This window comes from Musca domestica, unplaced genomic scaffold, assembly GCF_030504385.1.
Source record: "Musca domestica strain aabys unplaced genomic scaffold, Musca_domestica.polishedcontigs.V.1.1 13, whole genome shotgun sequence".
NCBI classification, from domain to species: domain Eukaryota; kingdom Metazoa; phylum Arthropoda; class Insecta; order Diptera; family Muscidae; genus Musca; species Musca domestica.
The window spans coordinates 5421586-5445600 of NW_026712172.1; the positions used below are offsets into that span (position 1 = coordinate 5421586).

General features: G+C 35.8%; 1 protein-coding gene across 5 annotated transcripts in view; it reads left to right on the forward strand.

Annotated features, from left to right (window-relative positions):
• Window positions 1-24015, forward strand: part of LOC101887563 (alpha-actinin, sarcomeric) — a 65222-nt gene that overhangs the window by 9402 nt on the left and 31805 nt on the right. For 3 of the 5 annotated variants that reach the window (XM_011292730.3, XM_011292731.3, XM_011292732.3), the window contains exons 1-2: window positions 21815-21971; window positions 22753-23146. In XM_011292730.3, the coding sequence (XP_011291032.1) occupies window positions 23030-23146 (117 nt within the window). In that variant the 5' untranslated portion in view covers window positions 21815-21971; window positions 22753-23029. Of the gene's footprint in view, window positions 1-21814; window positions 21972-22752; window positions 23147-24015 lie in introns of those variants that run through there. The other 2 variants (XM_005179900.4, XM_020035511.2) reach the window with 2 other exon arrangements.

Below are 24015 nucleotides of genomic sequence, written 5' to 3' on the forward strand. Positions count from 1 at the left end.
CAAACATTTTGGCCGCAGACCTTGGACATTCCAACAGGACTCAGCACCATCGCACTCAGCACGCACCAACCAAGAATGGTTATAAAATGAGGCTTCTCGCTTCATTTACAGCGCACAATGGCCACCAAAATCTCCGGATACCAATCCGTTGGACTATTGTGTCTGGAGTATTTTGGAAAGCAAGGTTGGCACTAAATTGTCTATTATTCTATTTTACGCATTTGGTGGACTATAAACACAACATCGGGTAATGATGTGTATGCGGGAAATTGCTTTTACAAGAAAAGTGAGAACTCTTATTTTAATACTTTTTCTGCAAAAAAACTACACTTTTGATGAAACTACATCTGCAAATGATTACATACAATTTGTCGAAAAAGTGTGCAATCCTCTATTTAATAACACTGCACCTCAAGCGGCGCCTGAAAGTCTTGAGATGAACTACTCTACAACCGTGGGGCACATAGAACTTAATGATGAAAACTAGAAGGTTTGTCTCCTGGGCAGTGGTAGCCAAAGTTTACTGGGCGACTCACCCATTGGCTGTTTAGAAAAAGTTGACAGAACTAATTCCAGTTTCAAATATCAATGAAACTTAAATATATTAATAATTGAGTTTTGCTTGTTGAGGCGAAGATCATATGTTTATGAGTTTATTAGCTTGTTTCACTTTCGAGAGGAACTCAATAGTCTGACATTTGGAATGAAAAGGAAGTACAGAGTCAATTTCATTGCATATTTCAAGATCCTCTCGAAACAGTGGGTTCCGGTATTTTGATGATTTTTGCCAAACTTGGAATTATTCCATTTAGAGTTTGTAACCTGCTCAACACCCGGTGACATTACATTGCCTATATAGGTTAAAGTTTTACTATAGCCCCCATATAATTCGGATTATCGGTATTCTGAAAATATTTCCTAAAAATTGGTATTTGTAGTTCGTAACGGGTTAGCAGGTTAGGGCAGCTATTACGGTACCTACCGTTATTCGCCAATATTTTGTTAATTTAAGTCACCTTTTTCACAAAATAGTTTAGTATTAAGAGTTTGTAATGGAGTTCAGAGTTGTAGTAAGAATTTTCTTTACAGTTTCTGGATTTGGTATTGTATCAATATAACGGTTCTACCTATTTTTTGGTGTTTTGAAAACTGATCTTCCTAGTATTTGATTTTTTCTAATATTAAAATACTTTTTACTTTTACAACACCATTTGTTGGGAGTATATATATAATGTAACACCTCGAAATATTGGTTCACGACATAGGAAACTATATAATTCCTATCTCGCCGAGCTGAGTCGATCTAGCTAGGTATATCCGCCCGTCTGTCTGCCCATGTTAATTTGTAATCACGCTACAGGTTGCAATTATGGTCCGATCCTCATGAAATTTAGCATGGAGATGGTTTTAAGGTCAGAATAGCAGCTAATTATTGTTGTTGAATAATTTTGTTCAAGCTTCTGGTTTAAAAATTTGGCTGTAGCCAGAGATCTTCTGGAGTCAGTTGGGTAGGTTTGGCTGTGCAATTGTTTGTGCGGACCTGTATCACACGCCGGGCAGACGTCACGCATATCTTCATCAATTCGTGCATTCATTCTATAACTGCTGATAGCATCCGCGACTGCATCGGTATGAATGCCACTCAGACCTGTCTGATTGGTTTCTTGATCTAGAGGTTCTCTCTCATAGCGTTGGACCTCCCTCTCTAGATCTGTATGTCCTTCCTGACACGCCTGGGTGGGGGAGTTGTATCCACCATATGATGATTGGGATGACTCCCACGGTAACAGCCAAGCAGGTACTGCAACGGAAGCATATGATTATGCAGACGTAAGGGATGGACTTTCGCCTCCTCATGTAGATTGTCTACTGGTGTCATAAGAAGGCGCCCTGTCGCAGTTCTCAGGGCAGAATTCTGGCAGGTCTGGATGTGCTTCCACTGCGTATCGCGTTATTAGAGGTCAAACAGGTTTCCTTGTCTGAACCCCAAGTGCTGCCGGCTAGCGCCTTGAGGACCTTGTTCTTACTTTTCATCTTGTCGCAGATAGCTGTGGCTTGCGCGGACGATGTGAACATTCTATCGAATGTGACCCGTAGAATCATGGGGTAGTTCGTGGTCGATATTAAATTCCCCTCGACCTGCACATTCAGCTGTCTTCTCATCTCCGCAGACCATGTGGTAAAGAGTGTGGCCGTTGATTTCGTGGCGGATATTTTCATATTCCTCGCGTGGAAGTATACGGCAAGCTCCGCGAGATAGGGGTTCAGCCTTTCACATATGTCATCGACTACTGGGCCCGACACCATGATCGTAAAATCATTCGCATACGTTACGATCTCTATGCCGACTGGAGGGCGAGGAATTCCGAAAAGGTAGAGGTTAAACAGTTTCGGAGATATCACCCCACCTTGGGGACAGGCTTTGGACTTCTTGTTCCTGAAATTTCACGTACGACTGGCGTCCACACAACGTTTCAAACTTGGTCGGAGGGTGGTTCTCTTTCACGTCCTCCTACAGTATGGCATGATTGACCTATCAAATGCCTATGATAGGATTCTAGTTCAATCCTCTACTTATATGTGTGGAAATGGTGTGTAATGCTATTGTGGTACTGTGTTGTGGACGGAACTGTACTGATGGTACTGATGGTTGGCAACTAGATAGCTTCCTCTAATGCTAAAGAGGAGTAAAGCCTCAAGAGTCTTAGCTACTGGCGACAAAAGCGAAATCGGTCTGTCCGATTCGCCTTTACTGGCTTCCTTGACTGGCTTCAGTAGCGGGAACACCCAGCCCATATTCCAGACTTCGGGCACTATGTGGGTGGCTAGCGAGAGGTTGAGAACTTTCATTAGGTACACGACTCCCAGCTGTTTCAGCATTACCATTGAGATTCCGTCTGGGCCTAACGCTTTGGTTGACTTAGCGTTCCGGATGATATTTGCAATATCACCCATCGTAAACTGTTGTGGTTCCTTCGCTTCACCCTGTCGCACTCGGGATGTTCGACAAATTGTCAGTTAAAATTTTTAGGGGTTGAAATGGACCAAAATAGAAATATGTACTTTGCATTTGGTCTAGATTTCAAAATTATAGAGCAATTAGCGGAATTTAGCATGTGGCTAGAGTTTTGGGCTTGATGGTCATCGAATAGTATTTAGCGGGTGAAATAGACCATAACTTTTATGTAAAAAAATACTAACTATTCTATTAAAGCGCGAATATTTTTAATTCAAGCAAAATTATAAATACATGATATCCAAGATATCGCATATATAGAAAATTATATACAATCTCATCTTTCAAAGAAGGGGATTTTAGTTAGACCGCTTATAACTCAAAAAACGGTTGGACGAATTTTGACAATTCTCACCAATTCAGAAAATTTGCATGAAAAGATGCTAATAAAAATGTGAATTCTTTTCTGTAATATTGTGAGTTTTTTTGTCATATTAGGTGTGTCTTGGTACGCTTCCTGCAGGAATTGTCCAGCAACATCTTTCTGAGAGAGTAAGGTAGTTTTATTCTCTTTAGCCAGGAAAATGCGAAAAGTAAACAGACGGTATTCAGCTGATTTGTCAAAACAAATCAATTAGTCCCCCATTCAAAGAATTAAAAGAAAGGAAGCACCACCAATTTTAGAAGTTTTATAAATAATAAGTAAAAAAGCAGCTAAATTCGGCCGGGCCGATCTTTTAATACCCTCCACCATTTCGAAGGAAATTGAAAAATTTCAAAAAAAAAAGTTCGAAAACTTCACTTAAATGAAAACCGTTATATGGGGACTATACAAAGATGTGGACCAACATACGATTTTTTTGTCACAGGTTGTAGTTCCCATTACGAACTTCAAATGCGAAATTTGTTACAATTACGGTGAATAATGTCGCAAAAAATCATGAAAATACGGGGTATCGGGAGGTACCGCCACATGGAGGCTATACGAAGACGTGGAGCTGTATACGAATTTTTTTTGCCATAAGTTGTAGTACCCATTAAGATCTTTCAATACGAAATTTGAAACGATTCCGGGGAATAATATTGCTGAATTCATTAAAATAGCGACTATCGGGAGGTACCGTTATATGGGGCTATACGAAGATTTGGACCTGCATACAAAAATTTTTGTCATAGGCTGTAGTGTCCATTACGAACTTCAAATACGAAATTTTAAATAATTCCGGTAAATAATGTCGCTAAAACCACGAAAATACCGAATGTAGGGAGGTACCGTTATATGGTGGCTATACGAAGATTTGGAACTGCATACCAACATTTTGCCATAGATTGTAGTACCCATTAGGATCTTCCAGTACGAAATTTGAAACGTTAGAAAAGCACTTATGGCCTAGCATTTTGGATGGTCATGGGTCATGGTTTATTGTGTGAAAAATACCAAAATCACCGATATCACAAATGACATGAATGTAAAATTTCTGTTCTTTCCAAAAGAACCAATTAGGTATTTGACGTAGTAGAATCATCCGTTTCGTAAAACACCGATGATTTTTTTGAGATAGAATGTTTTTGGAAAATTCTGGCTGTAATGATTAAAGAGGAGCAATTAGGTTCAACATTTGATTTTATTATGTAGTAGATATGTTTCTTAGGGGAAACTTCATTCTAGTCAATAGGGTTTCAGATCAGCAGAAACTTTACCGCAAATAGTAGTGTTATAGGGTATCAAATGGTCGGCTCGCTTGACTATAGCCTTTGCTTACTTGTTTATAAATGTTTTCTTTCATTCATGGTGGAGGGTATTAAAAGTTCTACCCGGGAGAAATTAACGTTTTTTACTTGTTGTTTTATACCAAAAAATAGCCTACAAACCATTTATTTTTATTATTTATTTATTATTATTTTGATTTATATATATTTATTTATATAGTGGCAGTGAGTTTGATACATCCAATTTATTTTGGTATTTAGTTTTTATATTGAGCTTAGCCGAATATTCGGCCTCAAATAGGTGTGAGGTAGTAAAGGGGGAAGGACTTGGATAGCTTCATCGAAGAGGCAAAGATACTCCGGGTTGCCCACTTATTTCATACTAGCTATTGCCCCATATTATTTTGCATCCTATGAAATTAGCTTTGTGCCCTTTTTTATATATGGCAATATTACCGATGGACAATTTTGATGAAATCCTTTGTATATACAAAATAAATAACGAAAATTTATAAAATAATATATCACAGTCTTTGATTGCATGGCTATGAACTTATTTTTATGACAGACTGTAGGTGCTTCTCTGCCTTGTCTACACTGGCCCATTGAAAATTTTATTGAAAATATTCCATAATCATTTTATTGGAATATTTTATTCATTATGTTTGATAAATGTATGTGTGTATATTAAGTGATAAAGATCTAGAGCATACATATCTGGAATAAAACCAAATTGATCAGAGGGAAGATGTAGATACCGAGGCATACGAACACATAACTATTTATTTATATATTTTTAAACAACCTTAATACGTTCGGGTCCCTTGCCTCTTTTAAGCAGACTAAATGGGAAAACGACAATCGTATAACACATATATATATCCGCCCGCGGACGTAAGCATATTTTTATGCTAAACATACGTTGATGTTAGTTTGCTGTGGTTTTGACTTTTTTATGAGTGAAATATTTATTAACATTTTTTGTTTTTCGTCAGAAGTTGAAAATAGAAAAGTTTTGTGTTTTTTTCTCCTGTGCAATACTTATTAATAAAATTTAACAACAACAAACATTTGTTGTCATTTGGCAAACATTTGTTAATGTTAATTTTACTGATTTATTCGATAGCCAAAATGTATGAATTTATTTGGCATTGATACGTTTTTTTTTTGCTGCATATACGATGCCCTTCAATAATCCAGCTTTATTTTCATATTTTGCAAAACAATTATATACTCTCCATAAAAAATAAAAAAAAAATAAGTTAAAAAGTTCAGTCGTTTTTGCCGACAGATGCATAACCACAGCCCATTCCTGTTTATTTAAATATATTTTGATTTGCGTTATGTTAATTCAAGCTTTTGACCCCTTATGAATGAGGTTCCGAAAGAATTTGCCAATATTGACTTAAGTCTGATTTAAATATTTCATGTAGTGTAGTGTAGTGTGAAGCTAGTACTGTATAGTAAGTTCGACCGGAGCGATTACGTTTAAGACTGCTTTAGGTGTGTTTTTTTTTTTTATAAGCCTGTGATTACAATTGATACTTTTCGTTGTCTCGTCACCTTTGGCACGAATAATGGCCTTCAAACGGCCAATGAAAACGTCACACGCTTCCTGAATGCTGCTCTGCGGTATTTTGGCCCATTCCCGGCGAAACGCCTGCTTGAGGTGATCGACACTTTAGTATTTTTTAGTGCCAACCTTGCTTTCCAAAATACTCCATACACAATAGCCCAACGGATTGGTATCCGGAGATTTTGGTGGCCATTGTTCGCTGGAAATGAAGCGAGGAACCTCATTTTGTAACCATTCTTGGTCGGCGCGTGCTGAGTGCGGTGGTGCTGAGTCCTGTTGGAATGTCCAAGGTCTGCGCCCAAAATGTTTGTGTGCCCAAGGCTTTAATACACCCTCCAGAATATTTTCGCGATAATATTCGGGCCCACACCATCACCATGGCTGGCGCTCGAGGTTTGGTGGCCAACCGAATTTGCACATTTTCAGCTGACCTCTTTGGCAAGTAAAAACGATCATTTTGTTTGTTTATAAACTGCTGGACAACGAATGTTTTCTCATGGGAGAAAACCAAATTCGGCAGTTCACCACTTTCGGCCAAGCGCGGCGACTCTTTAGCTCTTTTGAGTCTAATTTAATTTCCGCTGCGGTGTAAGTTCTTGCACTTTTTGGAATTTCAATGGCTTTACCTCGAGCCCATTTTTCAATATTTGCCTAATTTAATATTGCGATATGTTCAGCTCACGAGCCATTTTTCGGCCACTGCGACGCGGGTTTCGATCAAGTCGCTTTTTTACTTTTCGAACCGTTTCTGTTGATGTTGCTGTTTTCTTCCGTCCACTTCCTTGACGTCGGGCTACGCTACCAGTATCACGGTAACGAGACACAAAAGATTTATTCACATTTAAATGCTGGAGTGCTCTAACGATAGTCACTTCCAGCCAAATATATAGAAATCACACTATCACGCTTGATGTTCGTAATGGGTACTACAACCTATGACGGAAAATTGTCTATGTAGATCCACGTCTTCGTTTATCCCACATATGACGGTACATCATTTTATTTGGTATTTTGATGATATTAGCGACATTATTCAGAGGAATTGTTTCAAATTTCTTATTTGAAGTTTCGGAATCGGTACTACAGCGTATGACAAAAAATTACTTATTTAGGACCACGTCTTCGTATAGCCCCTATATAAAGGTTTTCAATTGAGAGATATTTTTCGACATAGTTTTTTTTTGTATAATTTTGAAAATATAATTGATTGACGTTACCTTCTTAATTCCACTATGAATTTAAATAAAATCGATATGATTTTTTTTTTCTGAAAAATAAGAAGGCCAGAAATAAATAAAATTCCAAATTGAATTGAACTTTGCAGTGCTCAAATAATTATGTCACTAGGAAGAAAATATCGTAAATGTTTTTTTTTTTCTAATATTATGCAAGCAAAGTCAAAGTCAGTATTTCGTTGGGAATTATTTTCATGAGAGGGCTTCTGCACATGTCTTATCCATTGAACTGACTTAGGCGGAACATTGGATGACGTGATTGCGTATCATTTATCCTTTATGATTTTCCACAAGGATGATTTCTTGCAGGTTTTCAAGTAGCAATCGCTCTTTTTTTTGATTCCACAAAGTTTTTCGATGGACTATAGATGACATGTTTTAACATTATTGACAGTAAGCTAGTCGTAACGTCTTGTTAACAGTGCTTGAGGATGTTATCCCGCTGAAATATCCAGGCTAAGTGTGTTATCTGAATAATAGTTTAATAAGTGGTCCTCTAGAATATTTTTGTACACAGTACCAGCTATTTTTCCACCAATGTAGATTCAGTGGAACCGTCCATACCTTTACAGATACGCCCCCACATTTGTGTATTCTTTGTGTATCTAGGGTTAAATTCCTGTAGCGAAGGATGTCGGAAATAAGGCCTGTCATCATTGTCGTATGCATTGAATTTAGATTGATCGTTCCAAACAATGAAATTCCAGAGCGCTAAATCTTTTTAGATTTCATTCGAATCATTTTGGGTTTGAATGCGCAATATCTGACATAAATTCGATGATTGTATTTGTTATTCGAAACATTTTAAATTGGTTTCGAAAATTTTATTTATAATTTTTATACCCTCCACCAAATATTAACAGTGTCATTCCGTTTCTAACTCCTTGAAATTTTTCTAATAGACGTCTGTCTGTCTGTCCATCTGTATGTTGTAATGACGCTATATTTCGACCGAATTGAGATAGAAGGCTAAAATTTTGCATAAATGCATAGTACCAGTAGGCAGGTTAAGTTCGTAAATGGACCATGTCGGTCCACGTTTCCCCAAAACCCCCATATAACGGTATCTCGCGATATTCGATATTTTCATGATTTCAGCGACATTATTTACCGGAACCGTTTCAAATTTCGTATTGGGAGATGTTAATGGTTACCACAACCTATGGGAAATTTTTTGTATGCAGGTCCACATCTTCGTATAGCCCCCATATAACGGTATTCAGATGATTTTAGCGACATTATTAACTGGAATTGTTTCAAATTTGGTATATGAAGTTCGAAATAGGTAGTACCATGGTACAATGAAGAGAAGGTAGGCCAACTTTGAAAAAATTGCAAGTATAGAGGTCTACCTGTTTGGCTTGTAATGTCAGAATTAGTATCAAAACAATAAAAAATCAAACAACTTGTTGCATTTATTTTGAATAAATAATTGAAAACCGCGATAACTGAATGAAAGGTCAACACTTCTTTTCAAAATCATGTACTATATATCTCTAAAGGATTATTTCGCTACAAAAACTCTAGATTTTGTCGATGCATACGTTGAAATAAACATTTTGAAAACACCCGTTGAACGTTTTCTGAACAATTTTTTTGTTATTGAAAAGAAAACACATACATAAACAAATAAAGATGACATATTAAGCCAAGAAAATAAAAAAATTAAAATCATATGGTGTCATAACCCTACCTTGATATCATTGTACCATGGGTAGTACCATGTTTTTTAAGTTTTTTTTTTCAATATTCAGCTTTATTGGCGAGGAAGGTACTATCGGATATTTTCATAAACATACCGTTAGAAATATTACATAAATATAACTTATTACATTAAAATGGTACAATAAAAAGGTAAGGTAGAGCTACCAGCTGATTACAATTTTTTTTCTATGTGTGTCCGACTTCTGTTAGTTTAGTGTATGTATTTATTGTTTTGAAAAATGAAAACAAAATATTTTCAAAATCAATGATTGGAAAAAACTTAAATAGCGGGGCGCGCATTAATAATATTAAGCAGATTCACCAAGAAATTGAAAGATTGATCACTTAGGATCATATTTTTAGAGGACATCAAGGCATTTCATTCACCTTTCGCGCTATTTGACTCATTTTAAAAATAAACAAATAACATCAAATAAATGAAAACAATTTGTTGCATATAATTTTGAGTAAGCGAAAATAGCCTCAGGGATGTATTTCTCTGTTCTACCTCCTTATTGTACCATGTACATTAAGATATTATTTTCTTGATTGTAAAACTTACAGCTGTATAGATTTATAGTTTTCATTCAATTTGATATCTGACGAAATTTGTGTACCGATTTACATGCCATGGCCAATTAAAGTTGTTTGAAAACTGATATTATACCCTCCACCATAGTACGGAGGGTATATTAAGTTTGTCATTTCGTTCGTAACACTTTGAATATACATAAAATTCTATGTCGATTTAGCGATGTTCGCTCGTCTATGCGTTATGTCTGCAGGACTTTTGGTATTGAAAATGGGCCATGTAGGTCCACGGTTTGGTATAGCCCCCATATAACCCCCATATTATTTTAGTGACCTTTTTCACCGGAATTGTTTTAAATTTGTCATTTGAAGTTCGTAATGGATACTACAGCCAAAGGACAGTAAATTGTCTATGATGGTCCACGTCTTCGTATAGCCCTACTCCCGATATTCGGTATTTTGATGATTTTAGCTACATTTTTCACCGATTTTTTAAGTTTCCCATTTGAGTATTGTAATGGTTTATGACAAAAGTTAAATATGCAGGTCCATTTTTTTTAACGGATTTTATTATTTTTGAGAATTGCTAAATGGTGGAGGGTATTCAAAGTTCGACCCGGCCGAACTTACAGCTTTTTTATTTGTTTTTAAACTGCTTTTTTACTTGTTTTTAAACTGAAATATGTCATTCTGTTTCAGAGAGGCAAAGAAACGTTTGCAATATTCTTGATTTAAAAACAAATACAATCACAACAAATATTTTTTGACATGATCTGCCTATCCCTTGGAATTGATTTAATTTTTGGAATTTATCTTCTTCTTCTATATATATAAAAATCAATTGTTGTTCGTTGGTAATGGAATCAGTTGAAAACGGCTGGACCGATTTGCATAATTTTTTGTACAAACGTTTGTCATACCCTGAGTTAGGTTTTTAAAGAAAAAATATTGACCATGCCTCCTTTTACGTCCACCATTTATATAAAATCCTTATATTTCCCAAATAATGAAGATATTGGTTTAAAAAATATTACACGAGATACTGTTGACCTTCCCTCCAACACTAAGTATTTGCTTGGGGGCTAAGGAACTGACCACGCCTACTTTTTAATCTATCTATACATAATAGAAAGTCGTGTTAGTTACTACGCTTATAACTTAAGAACCGCTTAACTGATTTTAATGATTCATACAAATTCGGAATTGTCTCCTATCCGAAAAGGATAATATACAAAAAAAAAAAAAAAATCACGTAAAAATGTGATATATTAACATTTTCATTTTGACTTTTGAAATGTACAATAGTAATGTTTTATTTTGCATGATTTTTTCCAGTGTTTTTTGTAGTGTTTTTTATATTTTATTTTTGAATTCGAATATTAATATCAATTTATTTAATTGACTTGATTTCTTGAGAACTGAAATTGATGACGGGTTACATGGAAGTGTAGTACCGAATTATGTGGTGGCGAAACGGAATAGATGATATCGAAATAATTTAACGCGGTCACACCAAAGTTAAAAGAACATTACTTTTTCAAAATCGCTAAAAATATTACGAAAAAAGAGATCTCATTGCAAAAATTCTCAAAACGGGACAATATCAAAAAAAAAATTCGAATGGAATTGAATTTTAAAATAAAAGTACATTCTATTGACAAACTTTGTAAGGATCTTTAAACAGTTGCTGTAAAAAATCAGCGAACAAGTTGAAGATTTTTTAATTTGTTATTTTTCTTTTGTCATTTTTTTTTCAATTTGTATTATCATATTGAATTCAGTGGATTTTTTGTGAACGAAATAAAGAATAATTTTTCACTATATACAATTTTTCACCAAAAAATGAAATAAGTGCGAAATACGATTGTAACTGACATCTACCTTTCAACTCCAGGGCCCACATTGTGCTTCAGCTGGAAGATGCGCAAACATTTTAACAAACAAAAATGACCGAAAAAGACTAATGGGGCTCATTTCAAAGCGTGGACCTACTTCTTTCATGTGACAATAATCCGTCCAATGAGAGCTCAAAATGCAAAAAATTTTGGGACTACAATGAGTAAAGTACCAAATATAAAGGGTGCAAAATAGTAGAGCGAATGGGACTTTTAGTAAGAAAAGGATTTCTATCCTTCCAAAAATTCTTCCCGAACATTTAAGATACCTTAGATCGCTTTTGCATGACCTGCAATATGATATATGATATCGATCATAAATAACCATTGTATGATTTAAGCTATTTTTGGAGTATTCGCCATTTTCTTCTATTTTTTGCCCTTATTTGGCATCTTTGTTTCTAAGGGAGTAGAAAATTCTCGGAGTAGGGCCCATATTGGTCTTGACCACTAAAAAATTGTATTTATGCTACCCTGGCGTAAGGAACCATCGTACAGATAATTGCCACATAGAAATTTATTCATGTAAAGTCCCCACATTGGAGTATCCCCAAGTCCACTTTCACATCTAATGTGTGGTCAGAAAAGAAAAAATTTGTATTCTATTGAATTTGTAACCCCCAAGAGAATATTGGTTGGGAACGTAGATATAGATGTACATCCCAAATCAAATAAATTAGTGAAAACAAGAACAAATTATAAATATAAGAAAGTAGCACGGGACCGAATATTTGTTGAATCGTCATTGAATTATACTATGATGAAAAATATGGACTTTATGGCGTCTCCAAATTACAATTTAAATGACAAATAAAATTAGTTCTCTTCTTACGGTAATGGGAGTAAAAAACTATCCTGAATTCAGTCTGCCCTCAATTATGAGATGAATAAAATTATTTTTACTTATTTAAATCACGTGAATTTTTTTCAGTTTGACATGTTATGTTGTTCTGCTATATTTTCGATTTGGCCTCTATTTGTCATCTTGGATTATAAGGGGTGAAGAAAGTTTTCAATGTAGGTCGATGTTTCGCAGTAGTGCCCACATGAAGGTAATTACTGATTTTACCTTACTTTAAAGGATTTGGCTAAAAATGTGTATTTGGGGGGTGAAGATCTTACACAAAAATTTCAACATATCTACAAATTTTAGAATTTTCTCCATGTAATAGTACCCCCACAAGTCCACCTTTTGGCGGACTTATGAGAACTCTAATGCACAATCTGAGGTGTTAATGGGTTTAAAAAAGTAATTAACTTTGGCTATTCTTAAATCATTCAGCCCTCAATTATGAGGTGTAACAAAGTACAGTAAATTCCAAATTACTGCTCATTTGACTAAAAATTAAAAATTAATCGACCAGTACATGAACACTTATAACAGTCATATCTTTGAATAATTATGCTTTGAAAAATATGCATAATAGACTAAAACTACGGGCCGGCAAAGCGGACAGGGTTAGCTAGTTTTTTATAAAATTGTTTGAAATTTGGATTGTGTGTTCCTAATGACATAACCTTCGAATACTGAAATTTCGGCATTTACATATTTTTACATGAGGGAAAATGGTGGGGGTATAAAAAGTTCGACCCGGAACTACTTTTGTACTTGTTTCTACTAATTATTTTAATTAATTTCACTGTTTCTTCGTGTACATCAATGGTCTATACTCTAGAGTGAATACGGGACCTCCCAAAAGGTCAACATTTTAAATAAAAATAACTCTCAAAAGTGTCTGATTTTCCTAATTCCAAGATTTTTTCCAATATAAGAAAATCAGATTTATGGGTACATTTCTTCTTGTACCTCTTCGACAAATGGTCAACATTTTGAAAAATAGCAAATCTGAAATGAGTTGGTCGGAGTCCAAGGCTAGGCCAAGGTCGTTCCGATCCGCCTTGTAACTTCTCTAAAAAATTATGAAAAGTAATAACTTTTATAAAATAAAAATTTGTGTTTGATTTTCTTAAAACTTTGCAAAACTTCAGCTCATATTATATATGGAATTGGTTCAATCCTTTTCCTACGATCAAAATTTAAAGAATATATATTTTTGTTATATTTTAAAGGAGGGTATATATCGCTTTGCCGAAGGCTGATACTTTGAAGTTTGTTTGGATAACAATCACTGCTATTATTGTTGCGTCTCGGAAAAATTTATCCAAATTCCAAATATTTTTTATAGAATTTTTCAGTTTGACAAAATTGCATTTCTTCATGAACACACACACACACACACTTCAATTTTTATGAGTGAATGAATGTTAAATTACATCAAAATTGAAAGATTCGTTTATTTGATGCTAATTTTACAAACATGAAATTATTTTTTTCATTATTTCTAATTTTTAAAATGTTTACCTTGTACTGCTATTTTTTCATCATAATTACTCGACTCGGTGTGTGTGTGTGTGTTTGTGAATGTTTATGTTTTGAAACAGAAAAAGAAATTATTTTCACATGATATGGGGCATTTTGGCATTTTCTGTTGAGTGGTTGTGGGGTTTTTTTTTCTCTGATAAAAATACGCCCGTGGTGTTCAAACGAACACTACACATCTCACTACATACAGACAAATGTACTTCATATATAAAATTCATTGAGTGAGAGTACCCTGGGGTAAATTCATTAATGGCAACCAATAGTTTGGGGAACACAAATTCTTTGATTATAAAGTATACGTTTGATTCAGGGACGTTATCGAATAAATTTTGCGCACTTCGCATGTCAAAGGAATTGTTCGATTTTATCAGACATATATTCGATTGTTATTCGAACTTTATGTAAAATAGAGATGACGAGTCAAAATAACAAAATTTGCGAGTATTCTGAATTTTGGGAGTTATATCGTTATGGATTTATGACCGTGGAAATTATGTCTTCGTTCTAAGAAACAACCAAAAATGTATGTGGCTTTGCAGAATGATTTCTTTTTGTATGGCCATGCAAACTGAACTGAATAATGAATCAGATATCATATTAAAAGGTTGGAACATAAAGAGCTAAATTCGTTCTGATCTACCACGTGCACAGAGTAGCCAATGAAAAAGTATAAAAATTAATTTTAGGTTTATTCCTGTATGTATCAGAAGCTGACAATCATGTCACCAGATCAGATTCGTATATTAAAATGTAATATATATATAAGGAGTCTCTGTTTTCCCAAAGTTTTGTCAGTTGTGAAAATTGGCAATATAGGTCTATTTATTTCTGTATCTCCCCACAAAGGTTCGGCTTTTTGAATATTTAATAATGATAATAATTGTTGTCTAAATTAGATATAGTTGGGTCATCTGTCCTCGTTGACAGATACACCGATATTTCTAAATGAATTTTCAAATTTTTGAAAGTACACATTATCGGACAACCTTTTCCGGCACTTCGACAAACGGTAAGAAATGTACGAAGCGAAGGCCTCGTTGAAACCATAGGTCTGTTCCAGAACCTGCAAGAATTTACTAGTTTTGCAATTTCCCTCAATATCACAAAGTGAACATCGGTTATCGTTTTGCATTCTTGCAGTCCTGGAACAGACCACATAGGTTTTGTACCTCGTTTAATTTGAAATTAATGTCAAGGCATAACAAATTTTATTGAATAAAAGCAAAAAATGTTGGAAATAGCATACATGTTTAGAATAAGTTTAGATTTGTTCGAATTGGTCACCTTTGGCACGAATTATGGCCTTCAAACGGCCAATGAATTTTTTTGCCCATTCTCGGCGAAGCGCTTGCTTGAGGTGATCGACACTTTAGTATTTTTTAGTGCCAACCTTGCTTTCCAAAATTATTCCAGACACAATAGTCCAACGGATTGGTATCCGGAGATTTTGGTGGCCATTGTGCGCTGGAAATGAAGCTAGGAACCGCATTTTGTAACCATACTTGGTTGGCGGGTGCTGAGTCCTGTTGAAATGTCCAAGGTCTGCGGCCAAAATGTTTGCGTACCCAAGGCTTTAAAACACCCTGCAGAATATTTATTCTGATGCCACGGTCGATTAATACGAGCGGAGAGCGACCATCGGCTGTTATGGCGGCCCACACCATCACCATGGCCGGCGCCTGAGTTCTGGTGGCCAACCGAAGGTGCACATTTTCAGCTGACCCCTTTGGCAAGTAAGCAATGTGTTTTCTCATCCCAGAAAATCAAATTCGCAGTTCACCAATTTCGGCCAAGCGAAGCAACCTCTAGCTCCTTTGAGTCCATTTTCTTTCTGTTGCGGTGTAAGTTCTTGCACTTTTTTGAATTTCAATGGCTTTACTCCGAGCTCATTTTCTAAAATTTGCCGAATGGAATATTGCGATATGTTCAGCTCACGAGCCATTTTTCGGCCACTGCCACGCGGGTTTCGATCAAGTCGCTTCTTTACTTTTCGAACTATTTCTACTGATGATGCTGTTTTCTTTCGTTCACTTCCTGGACGTCGGGCTACGCTACCAGTATCACAGTAACGAGCGATGGTACGAGACACAAAAGATTTATTCACATTTTAATGCTGGAGTGCTCTAACGATAGCCACTTGTGGGTTTCCAGCCAAGTATAAAGAAATCTCACTATCACGCTTGAATTCCATCACGAATAACATTTTTTTATGGAAAATTCTCACCAAAATGCCTTTGTACGCTTGTAAACTATATAATGAGTGGCAGTCTTTTCATCTCACTGCAACTCATTGGTCGACTTGTGTATGACGCTCGGCATGTAATCCTATGCAAAATACCAGCAGTGTGATAAATGTTATAACAATGAATGTTGTTGCTATAAACATATCCTAGATGTACATATGAATAGACATTTATGTACATACAAATGTGTAAATACAGTAGTAAGTCAATTTATTCACTTCATTTCATCCGAATTCAATGAATCGGACCATCAACCAGCCATCCATACATTGTTTGCCCAAATGATGGGACTACTGTTGACGGGGCTGGTGCTGACGGTTTTGCTGCTCTTCTCTTCAATGGGTTATGATGCCACCGGCGGCACGCGGTGCTGTGATGATGATGGCACCACTTATACCGATCAAAATAGAAACTGAAGACAATTTTAGAAACAGAAAAAAAAAAGCGAAAGAAATAACAAACCTCCGATTCATTGCCACAAAATTAAAAACTTGTTCAGACATTTGTCCAATAATTATTTCGTTTCGAGACTCTTTCATGTTGTACGAATTTAATTAGTCATCATGGGAGAAAAACTTATTGAATTGCTGTTGCATCATAAATCTAATGCAAACTTTAATACTCTTATGTATTTAGGATTGAAAATCAAACAAATGCAGAATTAGTTTACATCCAAAAATATATCCTGACAATTTATTTTCTATATTTGGTTGATCGGGTTTATAAGTAATGCAGTGTATGTGTGTTATTAGTAAGGCTATTCAAAATAATACTTGATTTAGATTTATTTTTAAGGAACTGGGATAGAAATCTAAAAATATATAACTAGTTTAGTCATTTAGGTACTTTTTTAAACGTAAATCTACAAAACAGATATTTCCGATTCCCTCTCTGTTAGCCCAAAGGTTTTTGTTCATTTAGTAATTTGCAATTGTCCTAGGTTTTTATTAGGAAATGTCGACTTTTCGATTTTTACCTTCAAAGAAAAAAGTTTACAATTCGAGCTTCCGATTTCGTTCCATCAGTTAAACATTGACATTCGGATTTCAAAACAGAAAACAGAAAATGTAAAATCGTTTGCCAAAAATCGGCTGTGCGATTTTTTAGACATTTCAACAACAAAAGTCGATTGATCGATCTATTTAATGGTCATTGTTAGGCCTTCATCGTGTTCGGTCCGAAGGCAGATTTCTCTCATTGACTTTCTTTTTATTTTCGTCGAAAGGCAGATATGTCGTGGCATTTTTTATTGTCACTACCCTAGGTAGTAGAAAGAAAAGTGGTTTCTTGGTTCTTTAACGGTCTATTCGAAACAGTTTGATCCATCTCACTCCGATGGGTGATGTGGATCGTAGGTTATTCTATAGGATTCTAGGAGTCTCCGATCCACCTTAGCGTCGTTATTATACCCTACACCACAAGGTCGTCAGGGTATTATGTCTTTGTGCATTTGTGTGTAACAGGCAAAAGGAAACGAGATAGACCTATAGTTCCTTTTGATGATCTGCATAGGATTACATTCTGAGTCGATTTATGCATGTTCGTCCGTCTATTTTTGTAAACAAAGTACAGTTCGCATTTATTGCCCTATATAGATGAAATTTTGCACAAATCATTTGTTTGGCCCAAGGACCCTATTGAAATTGGAAATAATCGGTCAAAATTTAGATATAGCTCCCATATATATCTTCGTCCGATTTGCCGTTTATTGTGCACCAAACGTGTAATATCAGCCCGAATAGTATGGAATTTTGCACTTACAACAAAATTAGGCCTGAAAATAAGTATCCCAAATTTGATCGAAGTCGGTTCTGATATAGCTATAGCTCCCATATATACTGTTCATCCAATTTGTTATATTTGTTACCCACAGCCGTAACAACATATTTGGGAAAATATATCAAATACAGCTCAGAAATACATTTGCTAAATTTTATCGAGATCGGTTCAGATTTGGATATAGCTCCCATATATAACTTAGTCCGATTTACCTTTTATTGTGCACCAAACGTCTAATATTTGTCCAAATGGGATAGAATTTGGCACTTACGACCGAATTGAGTCTAGAAGCTAGTATGTTAAATTTGGTGAAGATCGGCTCAGATATAGCTATAGCTCCCATATATACTGTTCATCCGATTTGTTATATTTGTTACCCACAGCCGTAATATGCACTCCGTAACAACGATATTCAGGGAAATATATCAAATACAGCTCAGAAATATCTTTGCCAAATCTTCATCCGATTTCAAATTAATTGTGCAATACAAGTCCGAATTTAAAAGATACAAATGCTTCGGCATATTTAGTCCTTTGAACTTTAAATTATAACAATAATCATAGCGTGTATGATTGATTTCTCCCATAAAAATTTTTAATTGTTATGCAGAGCTTTACTAAATTAGCAAAGTGGTGTAGGGTATCATAAAGTCGGCCCGCCCGACTTTAAGACTGGTTTTTAGTAATGAAATATATATTTTCACACCTATGGTAGAGCTAAGATATTCAGTGGAAATGATTATCAGATAGAAATATATTGCAAAGATGTTTCACACTCGTTAAGAACCAGTCATGTCCAATTTAAAGACCATTTTGTTGAGAAGTCCTTTAATAACCTTAAATTGGGTTTATTTTTACAACCTATACTCCTAGTTTTATTTATAACAAGTTAAAAAGTTTCAGTCGGTTTTGCCGACAGATGTCAACCCTCAGCCAATGTTCGATTATTTACAAATATTTTTCTATGGAGTGGGTTCTGAAGGAATGGGCCAGTATTGTCCATTTCATATCGATATAAATATTGTCACGTGCCAGGTTTGGTCTATATTGGTAACTTCATCCTAAAGTCCATTGAGAGAAATATTAATATATATCAAATTGTAAAGAATCGCTGACTGGTTTCGCAAGTTATGATAGATAAAAGTATTGAAAATTGTGACCCTTTGTAGGTGAGATACAAGAAGTAGATATAAATCATCTTCACAACAGATCTTGTGTTAGCAAAAGTGTAAGTGTGAAATTTAAATAGATTTGAATTCATATTTGACTTACTTTGATCGTTTGGTTTCTCAAAATCTTAAACCCTATGGGAGTAGGTACCAGAAGAAATGGTCCGATCTCTCCCATCTTTATAACAGATCTTGTGTTGATGGAAATATGGAGTATACTAAGTCTGAATGGAATCGGATATTTACTTCGCGTTTTATGAGCTTTATGGATATTTAAAATTTCGACCTTTTGTGGGGGAGGTACTTAATAGAGTGGACCGATATTGTCCATTTTCTCCCCTGACCTAGCACTGACGCAAATATTTGGAAAATATATTTTTTGAAAATTTCAAAAATTTTGTGGGGGAGGTACTAGAAGGAGTGAACCGATATATTCCATCTTAATACCAGGCCTTGGGTTCCTAAACTTTCAAATTAGTTGTTTTTGATCTCTAATATTTATCAGAGATTAAAAACAACTAATAACGAAATTTCATGTTTGTGCAAAATACAGGGTGAGATAAAAAAACTGCAATGAAATCAAACGCCATTATTTTTACATTTTTTCTTAATTTTATTGAATCTCGGAAATAGTATCACATTATAGAATAAGTTTAGATTTGTTCGAATTGGTCACCTTTGGCACGAATTACGACCTTCAAACGGCCAATTGTGCGCTGGAAATGAAGCGAGGAACCGCATTTTGTAACCATTCTTGGGTGGAGTCCTGTTAGAATGTCCAAGGTCTGCGGCCAAAATGTTTGCGTGCCCAAGGCTTTAATAAACCCTCCAGAATATTTTAGCGATAATATTCGGCACTTAATCTGATGCCACGGTCGATTAATACGAGCGCAGAGCGACCATCGCAGCTTGAGTTCTGGTGGCTAACCGAAGGTGCCCATTTTCAGCTGACCTCTTTGGCAAGTAAACACGATCATTTTGTTTGTTTACAAACTGCTGGACAACGAATGTTTTCTCATCGGAGAAAACCAAATTCGGCAGTTTACCGCTTTCGGCCAAGCGAAGCAACTATAGATCTAGAGATTGAGAGCTCAGTGAAGCCACCTTTATTCCACTTCTTCGAAATACTGCTAAACACTATCTTTGGAGATTTCAACTAAACGGGCTAACTGAAAGGGGAGGTAATATCTCCAAAAAGATTTGGCCGGTGAACTCCGAAAGGAGATCAAAGTCACTCATATCCATGACGAAGTCGGACTTGAAGCTTGTGGTGGGCCTAATTACAGGACACTGCAACATAAGGGCCAAGATTTTCACGTGGGGGTGACGATACTGAATACTGCATGCTTTGTCAGGGCGAGGGGGAAACTGGAGCACTAACTCTGCCACTGCCCAACTCTTATCGGAGTGAGACAGAGGCTACTGTTTAAGTAAATTTTGCCCGACTTGTCCTCCCTCTCCGAAACCGAGCCAGCGGTCATTCTTCAGTTAGCCAGAGGACTAAAATGGCTAAGGGTGACACGCTGATTACACCGTGTATACAAACCTACTAACTTCTCTATTAATATCGTCAAATTCACGCTTCTTCACTTATCGTTTCCTTCCCTTTTAATATTTTACTCTTCCATCTTCTCTGGACACAATGGACCAACGAGTGGAGTGGTTGTTTACACAACCACACATCCTTTAACCTAATTTAACCTAACCTAAGAGCCTGCACTTTTAACTGAGACTTGACACTTTTTCACAGAGTAGTATAAGCATCATGTTTGTCACCAGGGGATGCATGGGGGATAAAGGTCGTCTGCTACTTCATTTGTCAATGATCTTAACTGTCCCGAGTTTAACTTTTGTCATGTTTTTTTCCATTAGAAATCAAATGCAGAAACACCGCTCATATTGTCACCCATAGCACCCACACATATAGCTGTTGACAGTCGCCTCATTCTTTGTCCAGATGATAAATAACTTTTTGCTTCTGTCAATGGGGCAAATAAACATTCTTTAACGGTCACTTTGTATGTATACACACATACATATGTATGTACCTTTGCTATGTGCATCTTGGGGTATATTTAATAGCTATCGACAACGAACATCCTGTCTATTGATTGTTGACTCTTCGATATTGAGGCGATGAGAGAGGGCTTTTTGAGTTCGGATGTTATTTTGTATGTTTGTTTGGCTGGTTTGGTTGATGGCAGGGGGGAGGTGTAGTTGATGGCAGGGGGGAGGTGTAGTTGATGGAAGGGAGGTAAGCAGGTTGCTCTCCTGTTATGTTTCCTGAGCCATCGATTGATTGTTTCTCAGCCAATATTGTGACGTCGACGACAACGGCAACGTCAGTCGTAAAACGAACAACTGGCAAGACAACAACATTGCTTTACATCTGGTGTCTCCCCTTTTGGTTGGCACCATAGCAGCGCAGTTAGCTGCAATTTTGTGTGACGTCAACGCAGCTGTTGGGGGCATTGAGAATGGTTTGTTTGTTTGTTTGCATAGTGTTTTGGGTGAGCGGCGAGTGTATGAATGAGTGCGAGCAATGGCCATTCATCAGACACGAACATCGAAACAAGAGCACTGAGAGAGCCAAATGAGTAGCAGGCAACCAACCCACAAACCACTGAAGATCACGGCGAACACCGAGCACCTAGGGATCCAAAGTAAAGTTGCACAAAAATCCAACAGAAAGTTTTCTTACGAGTTCGAACGCACGATTATCGTTGGCGCAACATTAGTTTTGAGTTGGCTACCAACGCGAGCGGGTCATTCTCTTTGCAAGCGACACACGTATCTATCGTTCTAAAAAACCAAAAAAAAAAAAAAATATTCATCCTATATATACAATAGATATATAAATTCGATCTACATACATATATACACACACATAATATTAATGTGTATTATATGAACATTTCAATATCGAAAAAATATATAATTTTTTTAAACTAAAAAAACTCATGTGGATATTGCTGCTTTGGCCGACATAGAAATATTTTTCTATTTAAAAAAAATAATATAAATATAAAAATTGAATTTAAATAGAGAACAACAACAACAATAAACTAGTGTTATACAATCACAAGAATAAAAAAGAAATGAAAAATTTGAAAAAAATAAATCGAAAGAAAAATCTTTTAAAAAAGTTTTATTTTCCATTTCAACCAGAAGAAGAGGAAGAAAAGAAGAGAGGCAGAAACGAAGAAAAAAAAGAGGAAATTGCCTCTATTACGAAAATTTCATTACTTTTTTCGCATATATTTGAACCAACAAACTGAATTGCTGCATGGCAATTATTTTCAAAAATTGTGCCAAAACTCTGCATTTAAAAATATAAAGAAAACAAAAAAAAAAAAAGGAAACATTTATATGTATTTTATTTAAGTGGATATTTTAAAATTAGATTTGAATTTGCTGCAGTTAGAAGACATCCCTGCTTTCTTCTTCTTGCATTTGTCGTTATTTTCTTCTTTGGGCCTTTGGTCTGTCTCTTGCTTACATTGTATTTTTCTGAATTTCTTACGTTTTCTTTCCCTCTTTACCCTCTGAATGTGTATTTTTTTCTATTTAGATTTAGAATCTTAAGGATACTTCGAACGAAATACCAATTGCTTTAGTATAATTCGCTAATTTTTCGCTTCCAACTTTCAAGAAGTGTTGGAATCGACTTCTTAACGTTCTAAATCCCTCTACTCCCTGAAAGAACAAAACGAAAGAACAGCAACAAAAACACAAAATAGTTTAAGACACAAAAAATTAAACAAATCTAATAATAAATCCGAGAAAACCAAACTAACTAAACTAAAACGTCATTTCAACTTCAACTACAGTAACACGACGAATTCAAAATGATGATGGAGAACGGTCTCTCCATGGAAGGTTATGGTGAAAACTACATGGAGCAGGAAGAAGAGTGGGAGCGCGAGGGACTTTTGGATCCCGCCTGGGAGAAACAACAGAAGAAGGTAAGTGGTGTCGAAACTCTCACAATCATTGTTACATAAAAATATCAATATTTGTCGATATTAGAATGGATTTGTCAAATTCAATTCATAGAGAAAATTGATTGGCTACTGATATATAATCCCAATATATCTACCACCGATATACCCACACACATACACACACGAATCCTACTGATGCTGCATACATATACAAATATAAATAAATGTAGAGATATTGGGCGATCTGTGCATGTAGACATTCTTCACATGCTCGCAGCAGCTGTTGAACACCGCCCCAAAGCACCATCATGATGGTCAGATCTCTTCTCCTCGCACTCCCCACCCCCACACACTCGTATGTATTTTCATACATATTTTCTTTTTTTTTGAAAATTTATGTGAAAAATTCCCTCCTTACGTCTTCTTTGCCTCACATATTGGAATACTAAATTTTTGGTCGTTTTTTATTTTCCCCGAAAAGTGAAACGATAACAACAAAAACAACAACAGCAACACAATCTTATAAATAATATTTTGTCGCTATATTGCAAGAACCACTGAAAGCCATCCATCCACCCAAACGCCCACACGAAAAGTCTATTTTTTATAGAATTATTTTTAAAAATTTCAAAACTTTTTAGAATTTGTTTTTCAGTATCAAAATTGTCTTGGCCGCGAAAAGTCACAGAAGGTGTGGGCCAGCTCTCGCACACTTTTCCCACCGACCCATTTTTCACATCTTAATAAGAAAGGGTGATCCAGTTCGGTTCCCCTGCCACTGCAATACCAAGTCCATCCTCTCTAACTTTTATTCTAGATATTTCCTGCCCCCCTTTCTTCGATCTTTATCAAGTTCTTTATTTCGTTGGATTTTCAATAGATACGAACAT